A 22,197-nucleotide genomic window follows, 5' to 3' on the forward strand; every position below is an offset into this window, starting at 1 on the left:
TTACGCTTTAAATTTTGGTTAGCCCTGAACGGGTCAGGCAGTTGGACTATCTGTAGGTCCCCTCCAACTGAACTAATATTTTTTATTTATTTGTTTATTTATTTACTCTAAATCCCTTAAAACTTTCAGTCCTGGGATTCCTGCCTAAGGAGAACACGGTCACCAGTTGTTCTGGAAAGTCATGAAAGTCTGAGTATGTGGTGTTGGTTTAAAAAAAAATAAGTTTTCTACTAAATTGGATATCCTGATCTCAGTTAGACGTGCAACCTGAGGAAAACCATCAATCTTAAGAACAGAGACCGTACTTTTTGGTGTTGATAGGGGCTGTATGAAGCTGATGTGGGCTCGTTCACGTTACGTTTTGTACTTTATTAGGACCTGAAGGGGCACCACAGAAATAAAGCCGAAAGGCCGTCAGACAGAAGCCCGTGGTGCCCAAGGTCCGGCTCCTGGACGTTGTCCCCCACACGCAACGGCTGAGGAGCAGCTCCCCAGATCGCTGCTGAAGCACAGATCCTCCAGGAGCCGCTTCCCTTCTGCTAAAACAAACAAATAAATCAACGATTCGGGCTCTCTCCTGAGGAGAGAGAACTGACTCCCGGGCAGCGCTCCCCCCACCAGCACCCCCACACGCTCTCCCCGCGCCCCGCCGCTGACAGGACCGGGCCCCGCCCCCATGCCCAGCTCCGAGCCCAACTGCGCACGCGCGGGCCTCGGCGCACGCGCGCTGCAACGCCCCTCTCCTTTTCCCCTCCCCGCGCGCCGCCTGCGGGGCGCGCGCGCAGGCCCGGCAGCCTCTTCGAACGCGGAAGCGCGCGCGCGCGGCGCGGCCGTTGTGTCCTGTGAGGGGGCGCGCGCCGGGGAGGGCCGGGGAGGGGCGGGGCAGGGTGGGGGGGGGAGGGGCGCGGGCGCTGCCCGCTCCCTCAGGGCGGGCGGGGGGCGCTGAGGGGGGGGGCGTCGCGGTGCCCCCCGTGTGGTGTGCCCGGTGTGCCCCGCCCGGTGTGCACCGTGTGCTCCGTGTGGTGTGCCCGGTGTGCCCTGTGTGCCCCCTGTGTCCTGCCAGCGGCTACCTGAGGGAATTAAGGTCCCCCCCCGGTGCCCTCAGGCACAGGTGTAGCGCAGGGCGGTGTGCCCCTGTGCTCTGCTGCCAAGGCTGGAGCTGTTCCTTCTTCTTTTTCTTCTTTTCTAACTCGGACCTAAATAGTTTTGGTGTTCTGGATCAAGATTTTGCATTTTCTGTTCTTAGTGGTTTTGGCACAGGGCAGCATCACCGTTTTCCTGTTACTTTGTCCCAAGGTTGATGCATGTGGCAGATGTAGCAACATTTTGTGTTGTTACATGTAGCTAACGTTTATATAACTTTTTGCATAAATTTAAACCAAAAGGGAATCCCATACTAATCTACGCTTTCCATAACTCAGCTGTGCTGTGTTTACTCCAGAAATTAAGTGACATTGACCAAATACCAGGGCATCTATTCGGTGCTATAAACTGCATTCTTGTCAATGTTTCTTTGAAAACATTTTTCTTTTCACTGCCAAATACTAGTTCACGAGCTACTAAAGATACTTAACAATTTTGTGTTGAAACGTGCTATGTTTGCGTAACAAATATGGTGGTGCTCCTTAGGATGAAGCCTATGTATGTTTCTATGTTTCTATGCATTTTGTCAGATGCTTGGTCAGCTTATAGCTCAGAACTGGGAGAAATTATCACTACTGCCATTAAGTGCCTAAGAAACGAACCCAGACAGTATCATAGCAATGTTTCTGGTGTTTTTTATTTTCAGGTACCTTTGGGCTTTTTACAAAGACCAGCTATGGAGAAGTGGAGCTTAATGACAATTACTGTTTTACTGGCGCTTACCGTACGCTGGACTGTATCGCTTAGTTCTTACTCAGGTAATGCTTGTTTGCGGTCTGTAAAATAACCACACAAAGGTGAACTATGGAGCTTGTGTTAAATTAAAGTAAACTTGCATGTGAAGTAAACATGCATGTAAAATCATGCAAGTAGGAAGCAGTGTGTTACTTCAAGTATTGTTGTGTTTTAGGGCCTATTTCCCAAAGGTTTGTATAATATCTTGTTCTTATTTTTCTGGAGTGTTCAATGTTAACTTTCACAGCCATTCAGAACAAAATGCTGAAAAAAAAAATACAACTTGTAGTTGGAGGCAGGGTCAGTAACGTTTTAGGAGTAGCAAAAGAACAGCTGGCTGTAGCTGCAGAGTATTACCACAGTCCTGTCGTATATTTGTTTAATCTTATCCTTTAAGTTCTATAACAGATATAACCTTAAATTATTTTTAGATAAGACTGTACTGGTGATAATGAAGATGGCACAAAGGTGACGTGGAGTGAGTGATTATATTGTGCCCCATAGCTGGACTTGCTTCAGATTGTTTACAGCGTGAACTAGAACTATATTCTTTTAATAAATGAGTATTTCTCCTCCCCATCTCCTAATACTTGCAAAGAACTACCATTTTTTTTTCAAACCTCTTAATGGCAGTGCTACGCTTAGCACAGACTTGCACAAAGCTTGCTCTCTGTGGATTTTTCTTTTTTTTTTTTTTTCTTAATGCACTGTTACGTTCAATCTCCATCAGCTAAAAGAATCACAAGCTCAGTCAAATTCAACTCTGTTTTTCTGTTAAGGCAATTGGGATTTTCATCCCCTGTGCAGCTGGGGCTGTTCAGTACTATTCTAATGATTTTTACACTGGTAACTCCTGGGTTTTATTTACATGAAGTAGTTTGCTTGAAGATAAATTGCATGCGTACCTTCTTAAATAGTTATTTTTAGTTCGCTTCCTGAAAATGCCATCATAAAAGATCCACTCTGCCAATAGCTGAGGCTCTCTTCTACCCACCCACATACAGAAAAACAGCCTCTCTTTTGCCAAAATAGAGTAAATTTCCATACTGCACATATTTACATTTACATTGCTAACTATTTTTTTTAAGCTGACAAATTTCAAACCAGTCCAGATTCTGAAAGAGTCTTAAAATAAAGAATGAACTAAAATAACATTTTTTTCCTGTATTTTTTTCATGTGCACGCACACTTGTTTCATACAGAACAACCGTATAACTTCTTTTGGAACAAGGAAAACTGAGTCTGACCCAATCGAACGAACTATTAAAGTGTTCAACTTCCAGCTATAGCTGTCTGGAAAAAAAAAAAAAAAAAGACAAATCTGAACGTTAGAGTTGTCAAATGCAAAAGTACACTAGAACCTTCCCCTTCCCGATTTGATTTCCTTCAGATGTAATAAATCTTTAATTACAGGGAGAAGAAAAAAATTGGTCAGGGCAGCATTTAAACGGACACGGTCCCTTTTTGCTTTCACCGCTGTTCAGCGCAGTATAATTGAGCGAAGGATTAGAAGTAGTCATCGCTCTCCGACGCAGGCTCTGGTAGAAATGCTGATTCAGCATACTCTGAAACCATGCGTGGCATGGATGGCCAGATGTGAGGAAGTTAATTCTGCCCTAATTTACTGTATAGGGTTGGATTCCTGTATCATTTCCCTTCTGTTGTTGCTTGCCATCTAGCATGCCTTAGGATCTGTCTCTAGAATTAAGGTCACAATGGGGATAAACAAAAATTCTATGATTCTAAAATAGTTAACTAATACCTGGCTTTGCGAGGTTACTAATTATGATGACCTTAGATTAGATGGTCTTGTATAATTATTGAGGAAAACTAGGCTTCGTAGATCTGATTTTTTCTTTTTATGCGTCACAAAGCTCCTGCTAAATGAGTAGAAGCTAAATACCTGCATTGAAAGGCAGCTTCAGACCTTTAAAAATTTGTTTCCTGTTTAATACTAAAACTGATTAAGACCACTGTAATTTAGAGCATTTTTGACACCTTTAAAAAAATCAGATTTTTATTAGTTCTGGATTCTTTTTGTCCGTGTACTTGATGCATGCTGCAGAAGGAAGCCAAATACCGAGTCACAAACTAGCTGAAGTGTGTCAATCTCTGTGTTTGGCTTTTAGACATGGAACCTGTGGATTAAGATCTCATTTCATCATTCAGAAGTCAATTTCTTTTTTTCTTCTCCTTTTTTTTTTTTTTTCCTTGAGAAGGGATAAAGCTGCAATAAAATGTGTGTGTGCATATGGAACCCCTGGATAACACCTTTTTGTATTTCAGCAATGCTGTGACAGGTTTCTTTGTTCCACTTGATTTTTAGCTATAGAATGGACCCTGATAAAACTCCTATTCTCCAGTGACCTCAGATATTTGGGAAACTTTTAGTTAAACGTTGTACACAGTGAAGATAATCTGTTCTTCCTCCTACTCAGGAATAAATTAGTGGAGGTAATCTACTCTCTCTACTACTCGGAATAAATAGTAGATATCCGAGCTTGTGTGTCTCCCGCAAACATAGATCACAGGGAAAAAATTATAGATGGCTTCCCTGTATTTTAAGGAAACTCTTAAATCTCTGTCTCTTTAGTGTCAATATTTTACTGGAAGCACTATCAGTCTGGTTTCTGTTCTCAATAAGCACGGGTTAATAGAAGTAAATAAACTCTGTGATGAAGATGCTTAACACACTGCCTTTATCGGAGTTCGGTTTATGTTAAGGAATTGTTTATGAGTAGACGTCTGAAGTATTTGTATTGATAAAGCTTTTTTCCATGGAAAAAAAAAAACTTTATTTTTCTGAGAGACTTATGTATGCATGTGTGAAAAGTGTCTTTTAATATAATTTCCTTTGCGAACTGCTACATAACAATCAGTTAAAAAATGTGAGAGAGAATTCCTGTAAATTCAAGTGGAACAGTTATTATTTAGAAGGTTTTGTAGATTACAAGATTTTTTTTTTCTTCTGAACCTATTCTGTGTACTGGGCAGCCTGTTTTAGGAAGTGACTCGTGGTAACTCTCTGTTAAGAGTCATGGGGAGAAAGACAGAATATGCAATGTTCTTGCTAGCGTTGCAGAGCAGGCAGCAGAGCAAAGGGAGAGGAACTGGGGGCTTGTGGCAGGTGCTAGTTCTAAGCAAATTTAAAAATAAGGCTGGTTGTTAATTACAATAGCAAGGTACCACATGACACGGCTGCAGTGCAAGTGGGAATATTGTCAATTAGTGTTTACTGAAAAAGCAGAGTTTGTTCAAAATCAGCGTGAGATGTCTATTATGTGTGTTTTCTTTTTTTCAGAGAATGTGCCGCATTTTTCATCTCCACTCGGTAATGATTTTTTTTGTCAGATGAGGAAGCCATTCTTCACAGCGGAATATCTTGATAAATGCTTATCACAGAAATATCCAGAAAGCCAAAAGAATGTCTAACGCTTTTTTAACTGTTAGACAGCATAGCAGATGAGGTCTCTATTTTATTCCCAAATGTAATAGAGGAATGGAGAATAAAATTAGTATTATGTAATTATGCAAATAAATATCTTGAGGAAAAGCAACTTGTACAAACAGAATACATTAATGAGTACTGTAACCTCTTTTTTAGGTGCAGGAAAGCCACCTATGTATGGGGACTATGAAGCCCAGAGACACTGGCAAGAAGTTACTTACAATTTACCCGTCAGACAGTGGTAAGTAGTGCTGTTGTAGTTCAGGTTACGAAGGGGTAAATGTAATGAAACTTTGTGTCATGTCTTACTTAAATATACATTTGTCTGACATCTCTGCAACATCTTTTACTGTTCCCAGGACTATTCTAAAAGTCCTTTTGTGGTAACATAATATCATCCTGTACTTAGAGTGAAACACTTTTTTTCTTCACAAAATAAACATGCTAAAATTTGGAATTTTGACTTGCTAGGTATTAGCTTGTACAATGGGATGTTCTGGCTGGTAGGTAACTGTGTTGTGAAGCTCTGACTTTGTTTGGAATTGACTGGAAAGGTCAAGAAGCAATTTTTAAGTAAGCTTATATAAGAGGTTGTGGAGAAGCCTCGTTACTCAGTTTCAAAAGAAATCAGTTCAGCTTCCTGAGCGTCAACCAGTTCTGCTGCACAGAAGCTCTCACGATTATCAGCACTGACAAAACCAAAACTCTGCTCATCTTACTCAAGCTGAAAGGCATGGGCCTGCCAGTGAGCGCAGAGACTTGAATTCTTGTGCTGGAGGCACAGTTTGTTTTTTACACCCGTGAATTCTTTGTTCACACCCATGTTCTTTATATAGATTTTAAACTGGGGGTGCTTGAAATCTAGATGTAAGGATAGTGAATGTATTTCTACAGATCACTCTGAAAAGTAGGAAAATTATTCCCAGTATTTTTACTTTTATATTATTTGTAATGTTCCTTAGAGCTTGCGCAGAACAGTAAAATTTATTTAGTCATATATATGCCACAATGCAACCCAGAACAAATTGAAGCTCCAGGTCGTCCTTCAGCAGGGATAGTTCCGTTCCGTTTGTGGAGTCATTTTTTTTTCCTCAGTTCTCTGTTGGGGAACAGACGCACTTTAGAATGGAATATTAATTCAGCTCTATTTCTGCAAATATGTGGGGCCAATCCTGAAAGTTTGGCACTGTGGAACTTTGCAGATGGCTCTGCGGGATGATCTGAAGTCACAATATAACGTCTATTACCATTTTGTTTCACTCTTTCTGGGATGTCTGAACCTCTCGTTGTGCCAGAGGTGGGATAATGGAGAGCTGACGTAATAATAGAGTTGGCAGCTTCGATCCCCTCTGCTACACAGAACTGTATGTACTTAAAATTAAGAGTTATAGCAGTCATTATTTCTAGGAATTCCCGGGGGTCAGATGAAACTGTACTGCAGGCTGTGTTTAGCCTATGGGCTGCCAGTTGGGCTTCTCGGTCTTGTTGTATTAGCTCTTCGTTTTATTTATAACAGAAGTTTTTCAGATTGGGTCTGCTTTGGGAATTGAATCTCTGGTGAGGTCGTACTTGGTTTGGGGAGTTTGGAAAAAAAACATTTCAGCTGACATACGAGGGATTACTTTGTGGAGTGCCAAGATCTCTTTCCCCTCCTGTGCTATACAAATTTGCAATATCAAAAGATGTTGTACTCTGGTACATAAAAGCAGAGTTCAGATCTGAAGCTGGGATTCTAATCGCTTCCAGTGTTATTTGTTTAGTGCTCAGAAAAGCTGCCTAGGCAGCAAGCATGTGTTCTGTGAATTATTTGAGGTAAATGCAGAGAGCAGTTGTCTTGTGAGGACGTAGTCCTGGAAGATCTCTAGATCTCCTGATCTTTTCACAGACTGTTTTTGTCGTTAAACAGCCCTGTGTAGGTAATACAGCTGCACGTCCCATGCATGTTTACATTGATCTGGAAAAAAGACTTTTTTTTTAAATGCTGGAGTAAACTACAGTATGGTTGGTACTTAGTTTCCTTATGTGAGGTTTCTCTGAGCCAGAGGCCAGAATTTAAGTAGTTCCAGTATATATTTTGTAGAGTCTTGTCATTATGTATTAAATGACATCCTTTCTTATTGTACCACTAATTAAAACTGTGAAGGCTTTTTTGCTAAATATTACTGGTTTTCTTGGAGCTATGAGTTTATGGAAGGTAAAATAAAATAAAAAACCACCCTGCAACATAACTGGAAAGCTTTCTACTAAGTTGCAGGCTATTAAAATCCATGTGAAAAACCTGAACTGCCTTGGCACGAGCAATGTTGGATGGTAGGATAAGATGCAGAGATGTAGCTCAAAGAACTGTGATTTATCATGAGTTCGTAAGGTACTTCAGACAGCTCATAAGGAATTCAAGAAACATCATTTACAATAATAAATGTCAAAAATTCACCGTATTTGAAGGGAGAAACTGGAAAAGCCAAGAGCGTGCCCCTTGGCGGTAGAATAGACTAGTCAGTCTTTTTCACTGTGCGGTATAACGGGTCTGATGCCTTCTTTTTGTAACTTCTGTTTTCCTTGGATAAAGCCTTCTGTTTCTCCTTTGGAGGTGACTTAGTTCTAACTGCTGCCAGCCTTCCGTAGGAATACGGACACGAAGGAATTACAAATGGGAAAATTCTTTTCCCTTGTTTCTCGCGTCCTCTTTGAGTTTTCTTCTGAAGTAGAAAAAGGTGAAGCAGTTGTGGCTGACATAACTGGTGGAGATTCATGACTTTGTGTTGGCTGTTCAGGAGGCATAACTCTGATAACTTGGAGCTTTTAAGAAACTTTTTTTAGCCCCCTACACTGCTTTTTGTTTGTCTGTGTAATACGTTTATGTCACCTTTTTTCACTTCTGCTTAGTTGCTTTTCAGCAGCGTAACTTCCACTGATGTTTCTTCAAAAGTTTTGTATTAAGATCTATTGAACAGCAGCAGTTCACAGCTTGGTAAACTACAGTGTAAAAGAGTGACAGGTAAATTTTAACTATACAGAAATCATTGTTGCATATTAAATATGTCTTCCAAGTCCAGAAAACAGGAGCCTAGGATGATTATAAGGAAAAGGACTAGTGAATTCCCGTTCTTTTGCAATTTCCATTTAACTACATTGTTTCTATTTCCTTATTGGCAAATTGAGTGCTGTCTTCCGGGATAATCGACAGGCATGAAAAATACAGGTTGTCTTTGTAGATGGAGGTGAGCACCTCTGAAACCTTCCACATAAATATCCAGATTTATAGTAGATACTGATTTTATGTAGGCTTTGTCTTAGTCTCTGGGTTTTTATCAAATGTGGTTCCTGTAAAGTATTCTTTTTCCCCTTCAGGTAAGTAAGTTCTAACAGTTTTTTTTTAAATCATCTGTTCTGCAAGTACAAGTGAGTATATTCTGAATCACTTTTGCTTTTGTTGTGTTGCTTGAGATTTTTTTGTGTGTGTTTTTAGATTAAAATGAGGCAGGTAAAGAAGTTGCTAACTTCCTTTTGACTTTTGAGTACGTTGGTAAAAATACTTGGTTTACTGTTCAGCCTTTTCCTTGGGCCAAAACAAAGCTGGAAATGCAGATTCTTCACGTGTATGTATGTGTATATGTGTATAATTTTTTTTCCTCAGGTACTTCAATACAAGTGATAACAACCTCCTGTACTGGGGCCTTGATTATCCACCTCTTACTGCCTACCACAGCTTTTTGTGTGCTTACATGTAAGTTCGTTGTTTGAAGTATTTACTACTGGGAGGAACGGAAAACACCAAATTGACTTTTTTTTTTTCCTGCCTGAGGAGAGAAACTAGGAGCTAAAAACCACTGATCTGATGAAACTGGAAGTATTGTTTGCTACTTTAAAGCTAGGGAAATAAATTTTAAGTATCCCTGTCGCTTAAAACTAATACTACTATTTTTCTGTCTCATATTTATTGTAAGGGGGACTGAAGGGTTAAATTATTCTGCCAGGTCCTTGAATTTTAGCAGATTTAGATGTGACTTAGCTTTTAGTTTTTCACATAAGCCATTGTTGGATCAGTGATGCACAGAAAGAAAAAAAAAGTGTTGTAGGAATTAAGTGCGCTGCATGGGAAACTTCTCTTGTATTGGGAGCCTGAGTGACATTTGATGACTGGATATCATGTAAATAGAATTCTGTTATTGGAATACTTTTTCCACAAGAGCTTTACTGCTATTGGAATGAGACTTATGGAATAAGAATGTAGGTTAAAGTGCACAGGCACAGTTATGTGGGGCATCTATGTGAACTGTAAATGGTTTATATTTAATACTTAAGCATGAGAAGTATTTACAATTGTTTTTTTAAAAGTCAGTGGAACTGGACTGAAGGTAGCTATCTTGTCCCAATAAATGCTGTGTTCTGTTTTCTCAAACATTTTTTATTAATTGTGAATTAGCAGCTGAATTCTATAGTATAAGCAGCTCTAGAAGTGAGGAAAGCCTTTCATTGATCATTATTGCTCTTTGAAATATTTCTTCTCATTCATCTTAATTCTTGGAATATGCTCCTATGCATGTCATCTTTATTGCTGAAAGGAGTGTAAAGGGAAATGAGAACTGTCTCACATTTTGATGTGCCTGTACTTTGTTTTACAGTGCAAAGTTAATAAATCCTGATTGGATTGCTCTCCACGCTTCTCGGGGGTATGAGAGTCAGCCGCATAAGTTATTTATGCGTACAACAGGTAGGAAAAATGTATTTCTTAGGAAGATTACACAGATTTGTATGGTTTACTAATCTAGTATGTTTCATTTCGTGCATCTTCTCTGTCTTCACCAATTTCTGATCACTTGCGTGGCTTGGCCAGGTGCATGTGTTACGGACCAAACTCCTCTGTTCTCTTCACTTCTGCTGTCATTTGTGAAGCTAATAGCTTGAAATGTGCAGAGAAGTTTTCAACCAAACCAAATCAGTAAAAACTCTAAAACAATGCTACTTTTTTGGTAGCCTACAGCCATTTTTAAAAATTTTCTTTTCCCTTTCATTCCAATAGATATGTTTTTTTACTTTCAGTTTAGCTTGGTTTTTATTGTAAAAATATTTCACATGTAGACTGGCCTTCACTGAAGGATCCTTATCATGAGCTTTTATACCTTACCTGAAAAAGGGACATATTTGATATTTTAAAGATGTCACTTCTTTTTTTTTTTTTTTTAAATGGTTACTACTTTCTGGAAATAAACCTGAGTTAACAAAAGGTAAAAATGTATTTTATCGCTTCCATACTAAGTCTCATTTTCTTGTGGTCACTATTCTGACCATTTGATTATTTTGAACTGCCTCTACAAAAGAAAAGAATAAAACAAGTGCTAAAAAAATGTAAATAACTTAATTAATTAGCTGTTTGAGTAGGACAACAAACAATGCACCCAGTGAACTTCTGCTCTCTGAGCAATGGCAGATGCCAAGTTATCTTGTTACTGTTTTCTTTCATTTTAAATCTCTTTTGCTTCATGTGACAGTTCCACAAAATGCTTCCTGATAACTGGCAGGATTTGTTGTTCATCAATAGCTTTTTTTCTGTAATTCCCAAACCTCTCTGGGCTCTTATAATTGATTGAAATGAAACAAAAAATCTCTAGAACTTAATTATCCTTGAAATGGTCTTTATTAATTTTGAAATCAACTCACTTGACAAGCCACTGATGGATTTGGAGGACTGATAAACACATTTTAACACATTATTTTAATGGTTATTGCTTAAAAAAATTCAGAATGTTCAGTGTCAGCTGTTGGTGTTACACCTTTATAAAGTGTCAGTGTATTTGTTTTGCTAGTGCCTAGGCCATATTTGTTTAATTGTGGCTTAAGCTTACAAAATGATCATTACATCGAATAACTTATTTCTTTAAACATTTTCTTCCAAAGCCCGTGACCAAAAAAGCAAAGGATATTTTTCTTGGAATAACAGCACGCTTTCTGAAATCTGTTTATAGAAATAATCTGAGACTTTTCACAAGCTATTAAGGCAACACTGGAGAAGAATTCACCCGGTGGTTTAAGCACAAGCAGGATCTGACATAGCTGTAGGCGGGTGAACCTGCTGGTTCTTGTTTTCTCACTGACCCTCTTACATATACTTGCTGTGGACAGATGATCAAAACCAACTAATTTTAGTCTGTTTAACCACATCACTGGTAATTCACACAAAAATATGCTGGAAATTGATTATAATCTAGAACTTGTTAATTATTTGTGCCTCTGAACTATACGTTCTGTCAAAAGAAAAAAAAAAAAAACAAAACACAACCTTGACTGGATCTTCTCGTAGCTGATTTCTTTTGAGAATTAAGAATGCCTCTCTCGTTTTGGCATGTGAGGAACTAGTGTACGCTCCGTTATTGACTGAGGCTGTGCCAGAAGTCAAAACAGCTGAACACATGGAAGCAGCAGCTTTTGGACATCAGAAATGATAGCGTTAGAAACATTATCGAGATCAAATTCTGTAGACCTATTTCTTTTTGTCCTTTAAAGTGAAACTACCTAGTTTATTCTAATGAAGAACTTCCTGATATTTTAATGTTTATTTGCCTTTATTTTTCCTTTGTCTTCCCCAAAATTAACTGGGGGAGAAAACATAGCTTTGGTGTAACTGCTAAACCTGAGCTATCTTTAAAATAATGGTACCTACTGTAACACAACATAAGGCAATGGAAAAGTGTATTCAGCTGAAACTGTGACCACCTGCCTTTCGAACTTCGGTTGAGGTGATTGACTAAAATGAAGTTTTCATGTTAAGTTACAGCTGCAGAGCCCACATTCAACAGATAGGCAACAAGTTATCCAACACTGTGTAGTTATCCGAGTTTTTACACAAAATACAACCACGATGTGGAGCGTTAGGAGGTTAAAACTGTAAGCAAAAATTTTTAATTCAGATAAAAAATATGTAACACGAATTGCACTAAGATGAGGTATGTGGGAGATTTCTAATATAAAGGTGATCTTTGTTTTTCAGTGTTTGTTGCTGATTTGCTGATTTACATTCCGGCAGTAATTTTATATTGTTGTTCCTTAAAGGAAACATCTACTAAAAAGCAGGCAAGTATCTGATGTGTGTGCAATTAAAAAGCAAAAACGATAAAACCCATACTGTTAAAACAGTAGGAATTTAACAGGATAAGAGTTAATTAATGTATAGAACATTGTGATGGCTTCAGTTGACATAAAACTGATGACGATCAGTATATCTTATATGAAAGACTTCTCAGGTGAAAAAAAAAAAGCCATTAACTTATTTTACAGGAATTATTTTAATGTCTTCAATAACAGGATGCGCTGAAGTTTAGTAGCCATGAACTCCTGAATTGTATTTCTTTCTGAATTTATTACTTGGGTAGTAAAAGCAAGATTTGTGATGTGGCATGGGGGAATCTAGGAGCTGCTCTGTCTCATACACTCCTTATGGTAGAACAAATACCCTTCTGGGGTACGAAGTCTTCTGATTTTTTGAGTGTTTTTGAAGTTTAAGATGGGTGTAGGTGATCTTTGAGCTGGTTGGTAAAGGGTAGGCTTGTCTTCCATATTTTCTTATCTATTTTTATTCCTCAAAATATTACTGACAGAAGATTAATTGGAGAGAAAAATTCCTACCTCTAGGATGCATGATGGAGGGGCAAATTTATCTGTTGGAGAAATAGTATAAGTTCCCATGTCTAATGTTTAACTTACAAAAAATTATTTTTCCCTCTCTGTTTTGATCCTTCCTTCCAGGTTTCCAGCGCTCTCTGTATACTGCTTTATCCAGGTCTCATTCTTGTTGACCACGGACACTTCCAGTATCCTTGTTTTGCTGTGAAATGAAAGGAATTTCCATTTATGAAGTAACACTCTTCTTTGGTACTTGTCTTTAGCTGGGGGGAAGGTTACCTTCGTATATGAAAGCATCTGAGGGGCTTCTGCCTACCCCAAAGCACAAGTGTTAGAGAAATCCGTAAAGTCTAGAATATATGGGAGATAAAGAGCTGCTATTGGGACAAATCAATCCAAACATGAATAGCATTCTTTCTGTGCCTCAAGCTCATATTTCTGTCAGTCACTTTATTGCAGAAAACGTCAACGGTAGTACAACAGTGGAAAAGAATAATGGCTTGTGCTCTTGTGATTTGTGTTTGGAGAAGGAGTCACCTGAGATCTTTTTGAGATGGCAGAGGAGTGTGTCAAGCAGAGTAGTGTAAAATGTTCATTTCTGTAGAATGTGCCGTTCTGTCTTGTCTTTGCAATTACCTGAGATTGGATTCACTTTACTTAATGCCTAGCCAGTTAAAAGTTAGGCATCTAGTACGAGTTACATCGTTGGAACTAACTGTAGTGGTGGTAGACACCTTCACAGGTGGGTCTTTTTTTTAATAAAATCTCTGTTCTTACATTTACTCTGCACATCAGCAAGTAAATGCTGTTAGTTGGCTATTCCAGGCAGGGCTGCTTGGTGCCATGTGGCAGAGGGACACGGTCTTGGAGCTGATAAACACGGACACTTAAATATTTCAAGGGGATATTAAATGTCAGCATCTACTAAATCAAGTTTTGATAACCCAATAATTTACTAATTTGTGTTTTTCTTCCAAGAGAGTGCATGGTGAACTTGGAAGACAAAGCACCTTAGAAAGCAGCTTTTGAAGGGCAAAAAAAAATCATAATGCTATTGGATATTTGAGTTACAGTTCAGGAATTCTGAAATTCTATTTTTGGCCTCACCCTTTAAAGATATAGGTCGGCTGGAGCCATCATTTACAAGGAGAGGGCTGGGGTTGAATGTAGTTCATCTTAGATGAGAGAAGCTGGTGAGACAGTAGAAGGCTGAGGGTTGGTTTTTTGATTTGTAAGAGATACAAAGAGCAAAGTGATAATTTTTTTTGTGTGTGTGTGCATGTTATGGTGGATAGGGCAAGAAATAATGTCCCTAAACTAACCCAGGGAATATTTGGTTTTCAAATACATGGAAAAATATTTTAAACCTTAATTGCAATGACATGCTGGAATAGGTTGTCTGTGGAAGCTGTGGAATCTGCCGTGTCAAATTCGTTAAGACAAGGTTCAGCAAACATTGTGTAGGTAACGGCCCGGGCGCAGCAGACCCTGTTGAAGGGTACAAATGTACTGCGCAGTCTCCTGGCGGTCTCTGCCAGCCCGGTGACTCCTGTGTGAATAACTTTACTGTCTGTGACCGACTCCCAGGAAGTCAAAAGATGTACTTAACTGCTGCTGCACGTCTCTTAAAGATCATAGCCTTTTGGTTTAACAACGCGTTGATGTGAAATTGATGCGATCTCAAGTGTATGTGGTGATTTTGCGTGGGAAGTTTGAGTGGGCTGAAAACAACAATCTGAATGTGTTGTCACAGCTATTTATAACGACAAAGAGAAAACAAAATATTTTGAAATTTCTGAGAATACAAGCATTTTGTTGTTTCTCTCCTTGTGTAACAATAATAGCAAATGACAAAGCTAATCTTTTGTTGCATTTTAATAGTATCTTTGTCTCTTCAAACTTCACTGAGCTAGGGAACCTGTTTTCAAAGTCTGAAGGAAGTAATGTTACTTTCAGTGGCTATTATTTGTTGTTTGTACGGTATTATCAACTAAGGGGTCTGGTCATGGATATATTGCAAGTGGAATATAATTTCAAAAACCCCAACAATCTTTGAACTAAAAAATACACAGTTTAAATATTGTCACTTGAAAAACAAACAGAAAAAGGGGTTACTCTGATGCACCTTACTAGGTATTCTCACTAGTTTAGATCAAAGCTTGGTTGACTGACTTCTCCGAAGAAAATAGTCACAACTGTCAATGTATTTTTAAAACAAACTTGCAAAAACTTTTTTTCCGTGCTCCTTCACACTTGTACCTCAGGGCATTTGTTACTCTAAGATGTGTCGCTTGTCCTTAACATTAAAAAAACATATACAACTCAGTGAGCCTTGGCTTTGCCTTGTGGGGCGTACTTTGCTTGTCTTATGACTGGGACCTTTTGGGGTCAGCGGCATTTTGCTTGGCCTTAAATTATAAGCAAATGGAACTCTACCATTCTCTGCCTTTTTTTTGCTATTTACTTGGAAAATGCTTCAAGAAGGGACTGAAAGGAAAGGGGTAAGTGACTTTTAAATCATTTTATCTTGTTCAAGAATACACCCACACAGCCTGGCATTGAGAATGTGATTGATTCACCTTATTTGCATGTTCTCACTTCTGAATTAATTTCTAGTGCAAGATACTTGCTTTGTCACAGTGTATTCCTCTCTTGTAGAATGAGCATTTCTTGTAGAGATCTACGTTAAAAGTTTCCACTGCAAAGATAGCAAAATCCATTAAGGTGTCTTTTCTCAGCACTCTTCATTCTGTCCACTAAATTAAACGTGGGCTATGACGGGCAACCAGGTCCGATGGGCAGCAGTAGCTCTGCGTGGTTCTTACTTATCAGGGAACTATGAACTTTTTCTGTGGTACTGGTAGCTCTTTTTGTTCAGACTTCTTACCTCAGTTCTCCTTTTAAAAAAAGATTTAGGTTGGCTGTCATTTGTTAAGAGTAGCTGGATTTATCTTCTCTGATGTAAGCTTTTCTCTTTATTGCAGGTTGGCATTGTTAACTAAAATAGCAGGGACAGTGGTGGTCTCCTTTGCTGCGTGCTGGCTCCCGTTCTGTACCGACGTGGAACAAATGATGCAAGTACTCAGAAGACTCTTTCCCATTGACCGAGGCTTGTTTGAGGCATGCATGTTTTCTTCTCCCCCGCCCTGCTGTAAATGTTCTGTATTCTTAGATCCCTTGAGAAACCTTCATCATGACCTTTAGGGATTTCATGTGGGAGACACACCACAGAACTAGTAATTTGAGATGGCTTCTTCAGCAGTCATTTCTTGCCAGTTATTTAATCCAGTATTTAACCCCAGCTCAGCTGGCATCTTCCAGAATATTATATGAGTAGACAACACTTATCCCATCATCAAACCCATACCTCAATCCATACATTTTTCCATTGAAGTAGATTCCATAGTAATTGACAGTGTCAGAAGATAAAACCTTAAACGTTAACAGATTCAGTCTCTGTCTCCGCTCGTGCTCCACTTTTTTTTTGACAGGTTTAATTTTATAAAAACATTTTGGGTGCAGACTAGTTCTTCCTTATTGACCTAGCTTGTATTTTCAGTGCAAGTTTCCTCAGTGTTTTCCAAAAGTCTTGGGCAGTTCTGCTTTTACTTTTCCTCATGCTGCTGACATTTGCATATTGCAAGGTGCTGAGTACTGCGGCCTTAATCCAATAAAGCAATTAGTCACTTTCCTCCTGTTACAGGAATAGCACTGATAAAAGAAAGGGTGCTCATTTCCGAAGTAGCAGTGAGTTGTAGGTGTTTTGCTTAGTCAGGCATGAATCTCAGTATCACACTTTTAAAGACAGATTCTCAACTTCAAGTACAACCAGTGAAATGAAACTTCGAATTTTCAATTTTTGATGTCTGATGTCACAGGGATTTAAGCAAATACATGCTTTGATTCATCTTAAATTTTCTTTTAATCTTTTTTTTTTTTTTTAAAGAAACAAATGCACAAAAAGCCTCCCCACCCCCTGAAAAACAATGACCCCATTCCTTAGGAATTATCTGAAATTTGTTATTCAGTAGTTTTGGTCACCACACTTTTTATCCAGTGTGAAGCTTAAAATCTGTAAGAAACAATAACCGTTGAGTCTGACAAAGCTTAAGGATTTTAGTCTAATATTAGCCCAAATATTTTCTGAGTTGATCAGGGGAGTGACTTGCTGGATGCTAATCTAGATAAAATGAGAAATTGTCCACGTAAGCAATGCGCAGTAAATTTATACTCGGGTGCGTGTAACAGGTTCTTTGAATTGGTTCCCATTTACAGAAGCAGTAACAAATGCTGATGGCTGTAAAATCATATTGGCTATTAAGTAGGCGTCTTGTGTGTTTGCTGGTGCTGCCAAACCCTCTGTTCACTTGTAATCCTCAGCAGATTTGAAGTGCATATTCTGTATTGCTAGTGAGCATGTGAGGAAGATGGCTCAGTTGCTGGTGCTAGTAGCTTTTTTGCTGTTATGTCTACACAGCTGTGATTCAAGCAGCTGTTTAGGGATGAGTTTCATGAGCATGATAGCTGTAGTTACAAATTTAATTTTGAAAGTGATCCTAGCACAACTGCTAATGTCTTTAGACTTCTTGATTTATTAGTGGTTAACTCTGTCATTGCTAGCAAGCAGTAAGCACGGCTAAATACTTTCAGGTATGTAATGAAATGTGACAGTATATAGAATGCCTTCACATTTGAACAAAGGTTTGTATGTGCCATTGTTTAATCAGAGATTTCCTGGGGACAGGTGGTTTCAGAGCCTTACTCTCACAAAATGTGTGGTCTCAAGAGTTAAGACATAGTCTCTTGCACTAAAGAGCTGTTTCTCATCAGGACTTGTAGCTGAGTCTCCTGGAACTTTTCACATTTGACTGAAGATGAGAATCATTTAAATTACATCTCAGAACATGACACATACCGGCGATTGTCTTTTTGCAGTAATACGAAAACCCAACAATCCCGCCCAACCACTCTTGCTGTCACTAACATAAGCTTAAATGATGGAATTAATGGCTAATTGTCTGTTTGTTTTTCTTCCCCAGGATAAAGTAGCCAATATTTGGTGCAGTCTAAGTGTCCTTATAAAGATAAAGAACGTAGTATCACCTCAAACTCAGCTCAAACTCAGGTAAGACATAGCTGAAGTAGCTTTAGGTAGCTTTTGGTCTGCAAGGGTTTTCACAACATCAGTCATTTTTGTTGAAGAATTATGAGAATGGGTGTTTAAAATCTTCAAAAAATGTTTTCTTTCTATGTAATATGTATTAAAATACATACTAAAATATGTATTTTTCTTCCAAGTGATAAGGGTTTCCCTAAATACTGTTAGGAATACTTATGACTACAAAATTTTCTGCTTATTTATGTAGTGACTTAAACTATGTAGTTGGTTGAGACTGAATTAAAATTCACATGCTTTCCTCTTGGAGGAGTAATTACATTTTTTAAAGCTCTTAAAAATAGGAGTTCATGTTTTTTTCAAATAAGTGAACCATTCAAGTTTAGGTTTACAGTATCTGAAATACTAATGGAAGTGCTTTATTCTTTTTTCAAAAGCACTTATGTCGGCAGAGACCATTCAGTGCTGTCCTTCTGTAATTCAGTCTCCTTGAGGGATTTTGTACTTCTGAAAATTACAATTAAATTTGTAACTTCCACAGAGATTTCAAAAGTGATTGTATGATATCAACGAAGTATTCACACTGTTTTTCTTGCATATTTTTTTAGTTTTGCTGTGACATTCCTGAGCCTGCTTCCTACTTGTATAAAACTAACCGTCCAGCCATCTCTACGAGGATTTAAATTAGCTTTGGTAAGTGTATATTTTTAATTGTTCCCTATTTTACATCCACCCTGAGTGCTGGTGTGTGACTAACCGTTCTACTTACAGTTTCCACAATGTGCAGAGGTGTGTGTAGCATAAAATGCTGTCTTGCTTGTGCTGAAGAGATTGGTTTAAAACTGTTTTGCTATCAGAGATATCCAGGAAGGTCTGACTGGTCTTTTAAATCCAGACTTCTTACCTTAGCCTTTTTTATTATTAATATTACTTTCCTCTGGAGAGTTCTTAAAAGATTTCCTACACAACAGAACTTAATATGGAGTTGATTTTTTTCCCCTCTTTGTCTTTAGTTTCCAAAGTGCTAATTTTTCTTAATGTGTTGCCTGCAAAATTCAATATAAAGTCTTGTGGTGGACTTCGTAAGCTCATTAGTGGCTCCAAAAGAAAATGATGCTATTTTCCCAAATGTTTACATTTGCTTAGTCTCCTTATATCTTTGAATTCATTAACATTTACATCCACATTACCTAAATGCAAAATCATTTTGCTTTGAAATCAAAATTATATGGAGCCAGTTCTAAGGTCTCAAGAGTTATAACGCAATTTTCTATTTTTAATTTTACATAAGTGATGCTTGAGAGTTGATCACAATATTGCCTAAAACTAACACTTAGCCTTTCTAAGAATCGGTGCATGTCTTCCAGTGTGTTTCTGTTTGGCAGAAAAAAAAAATGACAGTTTGTTTCCTTTGGGGTATTGGCTGTTCATGATGACAAACAGAATTTATGTCAAAAAACTGTGTTCTTGCTGTGACCGAAATTTGCCAATGCTAATGTGCATGAATATTGGGTGTACTTGGTGGGGATGCTCTTGTCAGTAAAGCTAAGCAAGACTGGGGACTCTTTACACAAAGCGTTTTATGAGTAATTCTGGGTAAACTTTCAAACAATGTGGTTTTCTTTGTATATATAGGTGGTTGCAGAAGCAGCTCTGTGTACTTGCAAATTGCACTGGAGTAAATGTAGCAGTTAATTAGAAAAATCACATCATTTAGCTCATACATTCATGCAAAGACTATGCCAGCAGAGAAACTAGAACAGTGCTTTGCATTGCAGTCACATGTATTAATACATCTCTGATTTCCTTTTCTAAGGTTAGTTGTGCGTTGTCATTTTTCCTGTTCTCCTTTCAAGTACATGAAAAATCTATTCTTCTAGTGTCAGTGTAAGTAAATTGTTTTTCTGTACATATATTCTGATCTTCTTTTCCTCGTCTTATTGCATGCTGCTTTCTCACCTACAAATATATCTGATGTTAAATACTCTACACACTTTCTTTTCTGCATAACTTGTAAATGAAAATATAGAAATACAGCCATGCTGGTCTTTCCTGCTCCATTCGAAGGACCAGGGCTCTGCTGCCATTCACTGGAGCACGATGTGGCACAGAACGGAGTTTGTTGTCCAGGAGTGGCACCAACTCAGGTCGGCCAAGGTGTGCTGCCATAATCAGCAGACACATACTCTTGTGTGTGGTTGTCTCACCTGCACCTGGAAGGAGTGTCTGATACAGGCAGATTTGGAGAGGCAGCCCTCTTAATACTTCCTGCTCACGCCTGAAAAGAAGCCTGAACCAGTAGTTAGAAACTGCTGTTATCTCTGCAGGCAGTTGCGTAGATGTTGCGGTATAGGTGCTCCTCAGAGCCTGCACTAAGTCCTGTTGTCGAATGGGCACTGATCAGGCTCCCCACGCATGCTGACGGTGTGTTTGGCATCGGGCTCTCCAGCTGCAGACCCTCACGCTGGGCAGGATGTTCCCAGCCTTCAGAGGGGAGCAGGGGGAAGCGCGGTGCCCGGGCAGTGTACACAACACTTCAGGTGCTGCCTGTCCTGGGCTTTCTGAGCCCTTGTTAGTGGGGCACATAGAATCCACGTGAAAGGCTGAGATGACGAAGGGCTGTCACTTCTGTGTTTGTGTACCTGTTTTTCTTCTTCTACCTTTTAGACCAGTCTGCTTAATCCTAAGTGAAATCCCTCTTATGGCCTCGTGGTTCTTACTTGTATCAACCTTCAGGTGAGTCAGACACCATATGTTCTTCCCTGATCCCAGTAAGTATAAATTAATTCCTTTTCTACTCTTTTTATACACTTTGGAATATAAGTCAACGTGCACTCACTCACTTGTGGGTAATTCTGCTTTAACAGTATGTTGCCCCTTCTTCTGAAAGACGGCCTGATGTTGGCCTACACTGTGACCACGCTGGCGTTCCTGTTGGCCTGCGTGGCTTCCTTCTCGATATTTGAAAAGACCTCAGCAGAGGACCTGCAGCTGAAACCATTCTCCCTTTTCCTGAAGAGATACGTTTCGTGGTTTAAGTCATTTCCCAGGATTGTCAGGAGTCTGGTAAGTAACTTTAATTCCTCTAACTCTTACTTGCAGCTCTTCGTGGTACTGAAATACTTGCATAAACCAGTTTTACATCCATAACTATGAATAAAGCCTCATACGGGCAAAGCCATGCTATGTCAGTGTAGAGGTACGCTGTAATTTTTTCCTGTGATGTCATCTATATATAGAAGATTGAAGAATACAGAGCACCCAAGTAACAAAAGTAGCAGCTTACTCATTCGAGGTGTTAAATCAATACTAGCTAATATATCGTTCTGTGTCTTGCAGTTCCTGCTTTCTGTAACCCTGATGGGTGTCCTGTCTCTGATGAGTGCTACAGTGCGTCCTCCACAGAGGCTGCCGGATTTATTCCCCGTATCAGTGTCCAGTATCTCTTGCTTACACTTTTTATTCTTTTTGGTGTATTTTAATATTATTATACTGTGGGACTCAAAGAATAGTAGGAGTCAGAAGAAAGTCAGTTAATCTGTGAAGATCAAGGACTAAACTGTGACAGGACAGTATTTTCGGTGAACAGTGTCTGGCCTTGCAGGTGAACTTGTTTGTGATGTAATACAATTCCTGTGATCTAAAGAAAATCAGAAAACACACTCATCATTTTGTGTTTAAATATGTGTAAAGGCTGTTTTAAAGGCGAAGTACTTTGAAGAAGTATTTTTACTTGGAAATGGAAGTCGGTGTGTTTTCTTCAGGATTGTAATACTTGTTGCCATTTGTAAGCCTAAAACACCCAATAAAGGACCAAATTTTGAATTAACGCTAAAATACCCTGGCTTTTCTAGCAAAACAGCAAACTGTTGCGTTAGCAGTAAGCTTCCACATTTCCCAGCATAAGAAACACAAGCAACTCAAAGAAATACAGGTTAAGTACTAAATATTAAGTGGCAACTGCGAGTTGTCTTGCTGGATTGTTTTATGGCACAAACTGTCTTGTGTAGTCTGTCACTGTCCTGCAACGTTCTGCCATCTACCACACTGCAGATTACCCCAGCTGCTGCACGAGGCCGCGTATCGATGTGGGAAACCCTCCGGCTGCTACGATCTCCAGAGAGCGGTTGGTTCT

At 39.0% G+C, this 22,197-nt stretch overlaps 1 protein-coding gene across 1 annotated transcript; it reads left to right on the forward strand.

Moving 5' to 3' along the window:
- Window positions 1-751: 751 nt before the first annotated feature.
- Window positions 752-21,899, forward strand: ALG6 (ALG6 alpha-1,3-glucosyltransferase). The gene is made up of 15 exons (XM_035564399.2): window positions 752-842; window positions 1,790-1,901; window positions 5,483-5,567; window positions 8,964-9,053; window positions 9,952-10,040; window positions 12,315-12,397; window positions 13,070-13,134; window positions 15,262-15,447; window positions 15,931-16,066; window positions 17,986-18,071; window positions 18,671-18,755; window positions 19,879-19,949; window positions 20,730-20,798; window positions 20,930-21,128; window positions 21,402-21,899. The coding sequence occupies exons 2-15, from the start codon at window positions 1,820-1,822 to the stop codon at window positions 21,597-21,599; spliced, it is 1,524 nt and encodes a 507-aa protein (XP_035420292.1). The 5' UTR covers window positions 752-842; window positions 1,790-1,819; the 3' UTR covers window positions 21,600-21,899.
- Window positions 21,900-22,197: the final 298 nt, after the last annotated feature.

The sequence above is a fragment of the Cygnus atratus genome, chromosome 8 (assembly GCF_013377495.2).
Source record: "Cygnus atratus isolate AKBS03 ecotype Queensland, Australia chromosome 8, CAtr_DNAZoo_HiC_assembly, whole genome shotgun sequence".
Lineage (NCBI taxonomy): Eukaryota > Metazoa > Chordata > Aves > Anseriformes > Anatidae > Cygnus > Cygnus atratus.

Bases quoted from the DNA above. Each gene is read 5' to 3' on its own strand.
- ALG6 (XM_035564399.2), top strand. From the start codon at position 1,820: ATGGAGAAGTGGAGCTTAATGACAATTACTGTTTTACTGGCGCTTACC. The intron at 1,902-5,482 runs GTAATGCTTGTT...CCTCTTTTTTAG, and splicing joins ATCGCTTAGTTCTTACTCAG to GTGCAGGAAAGCCACCTATG. The intron at 13,135-15,261 runs GTATCCTTGTTT...TTAAAAAAACAT, and splicing joins GTTGACCACGGACACTTCCA to ATACAACTCAGTGAGCCTTG.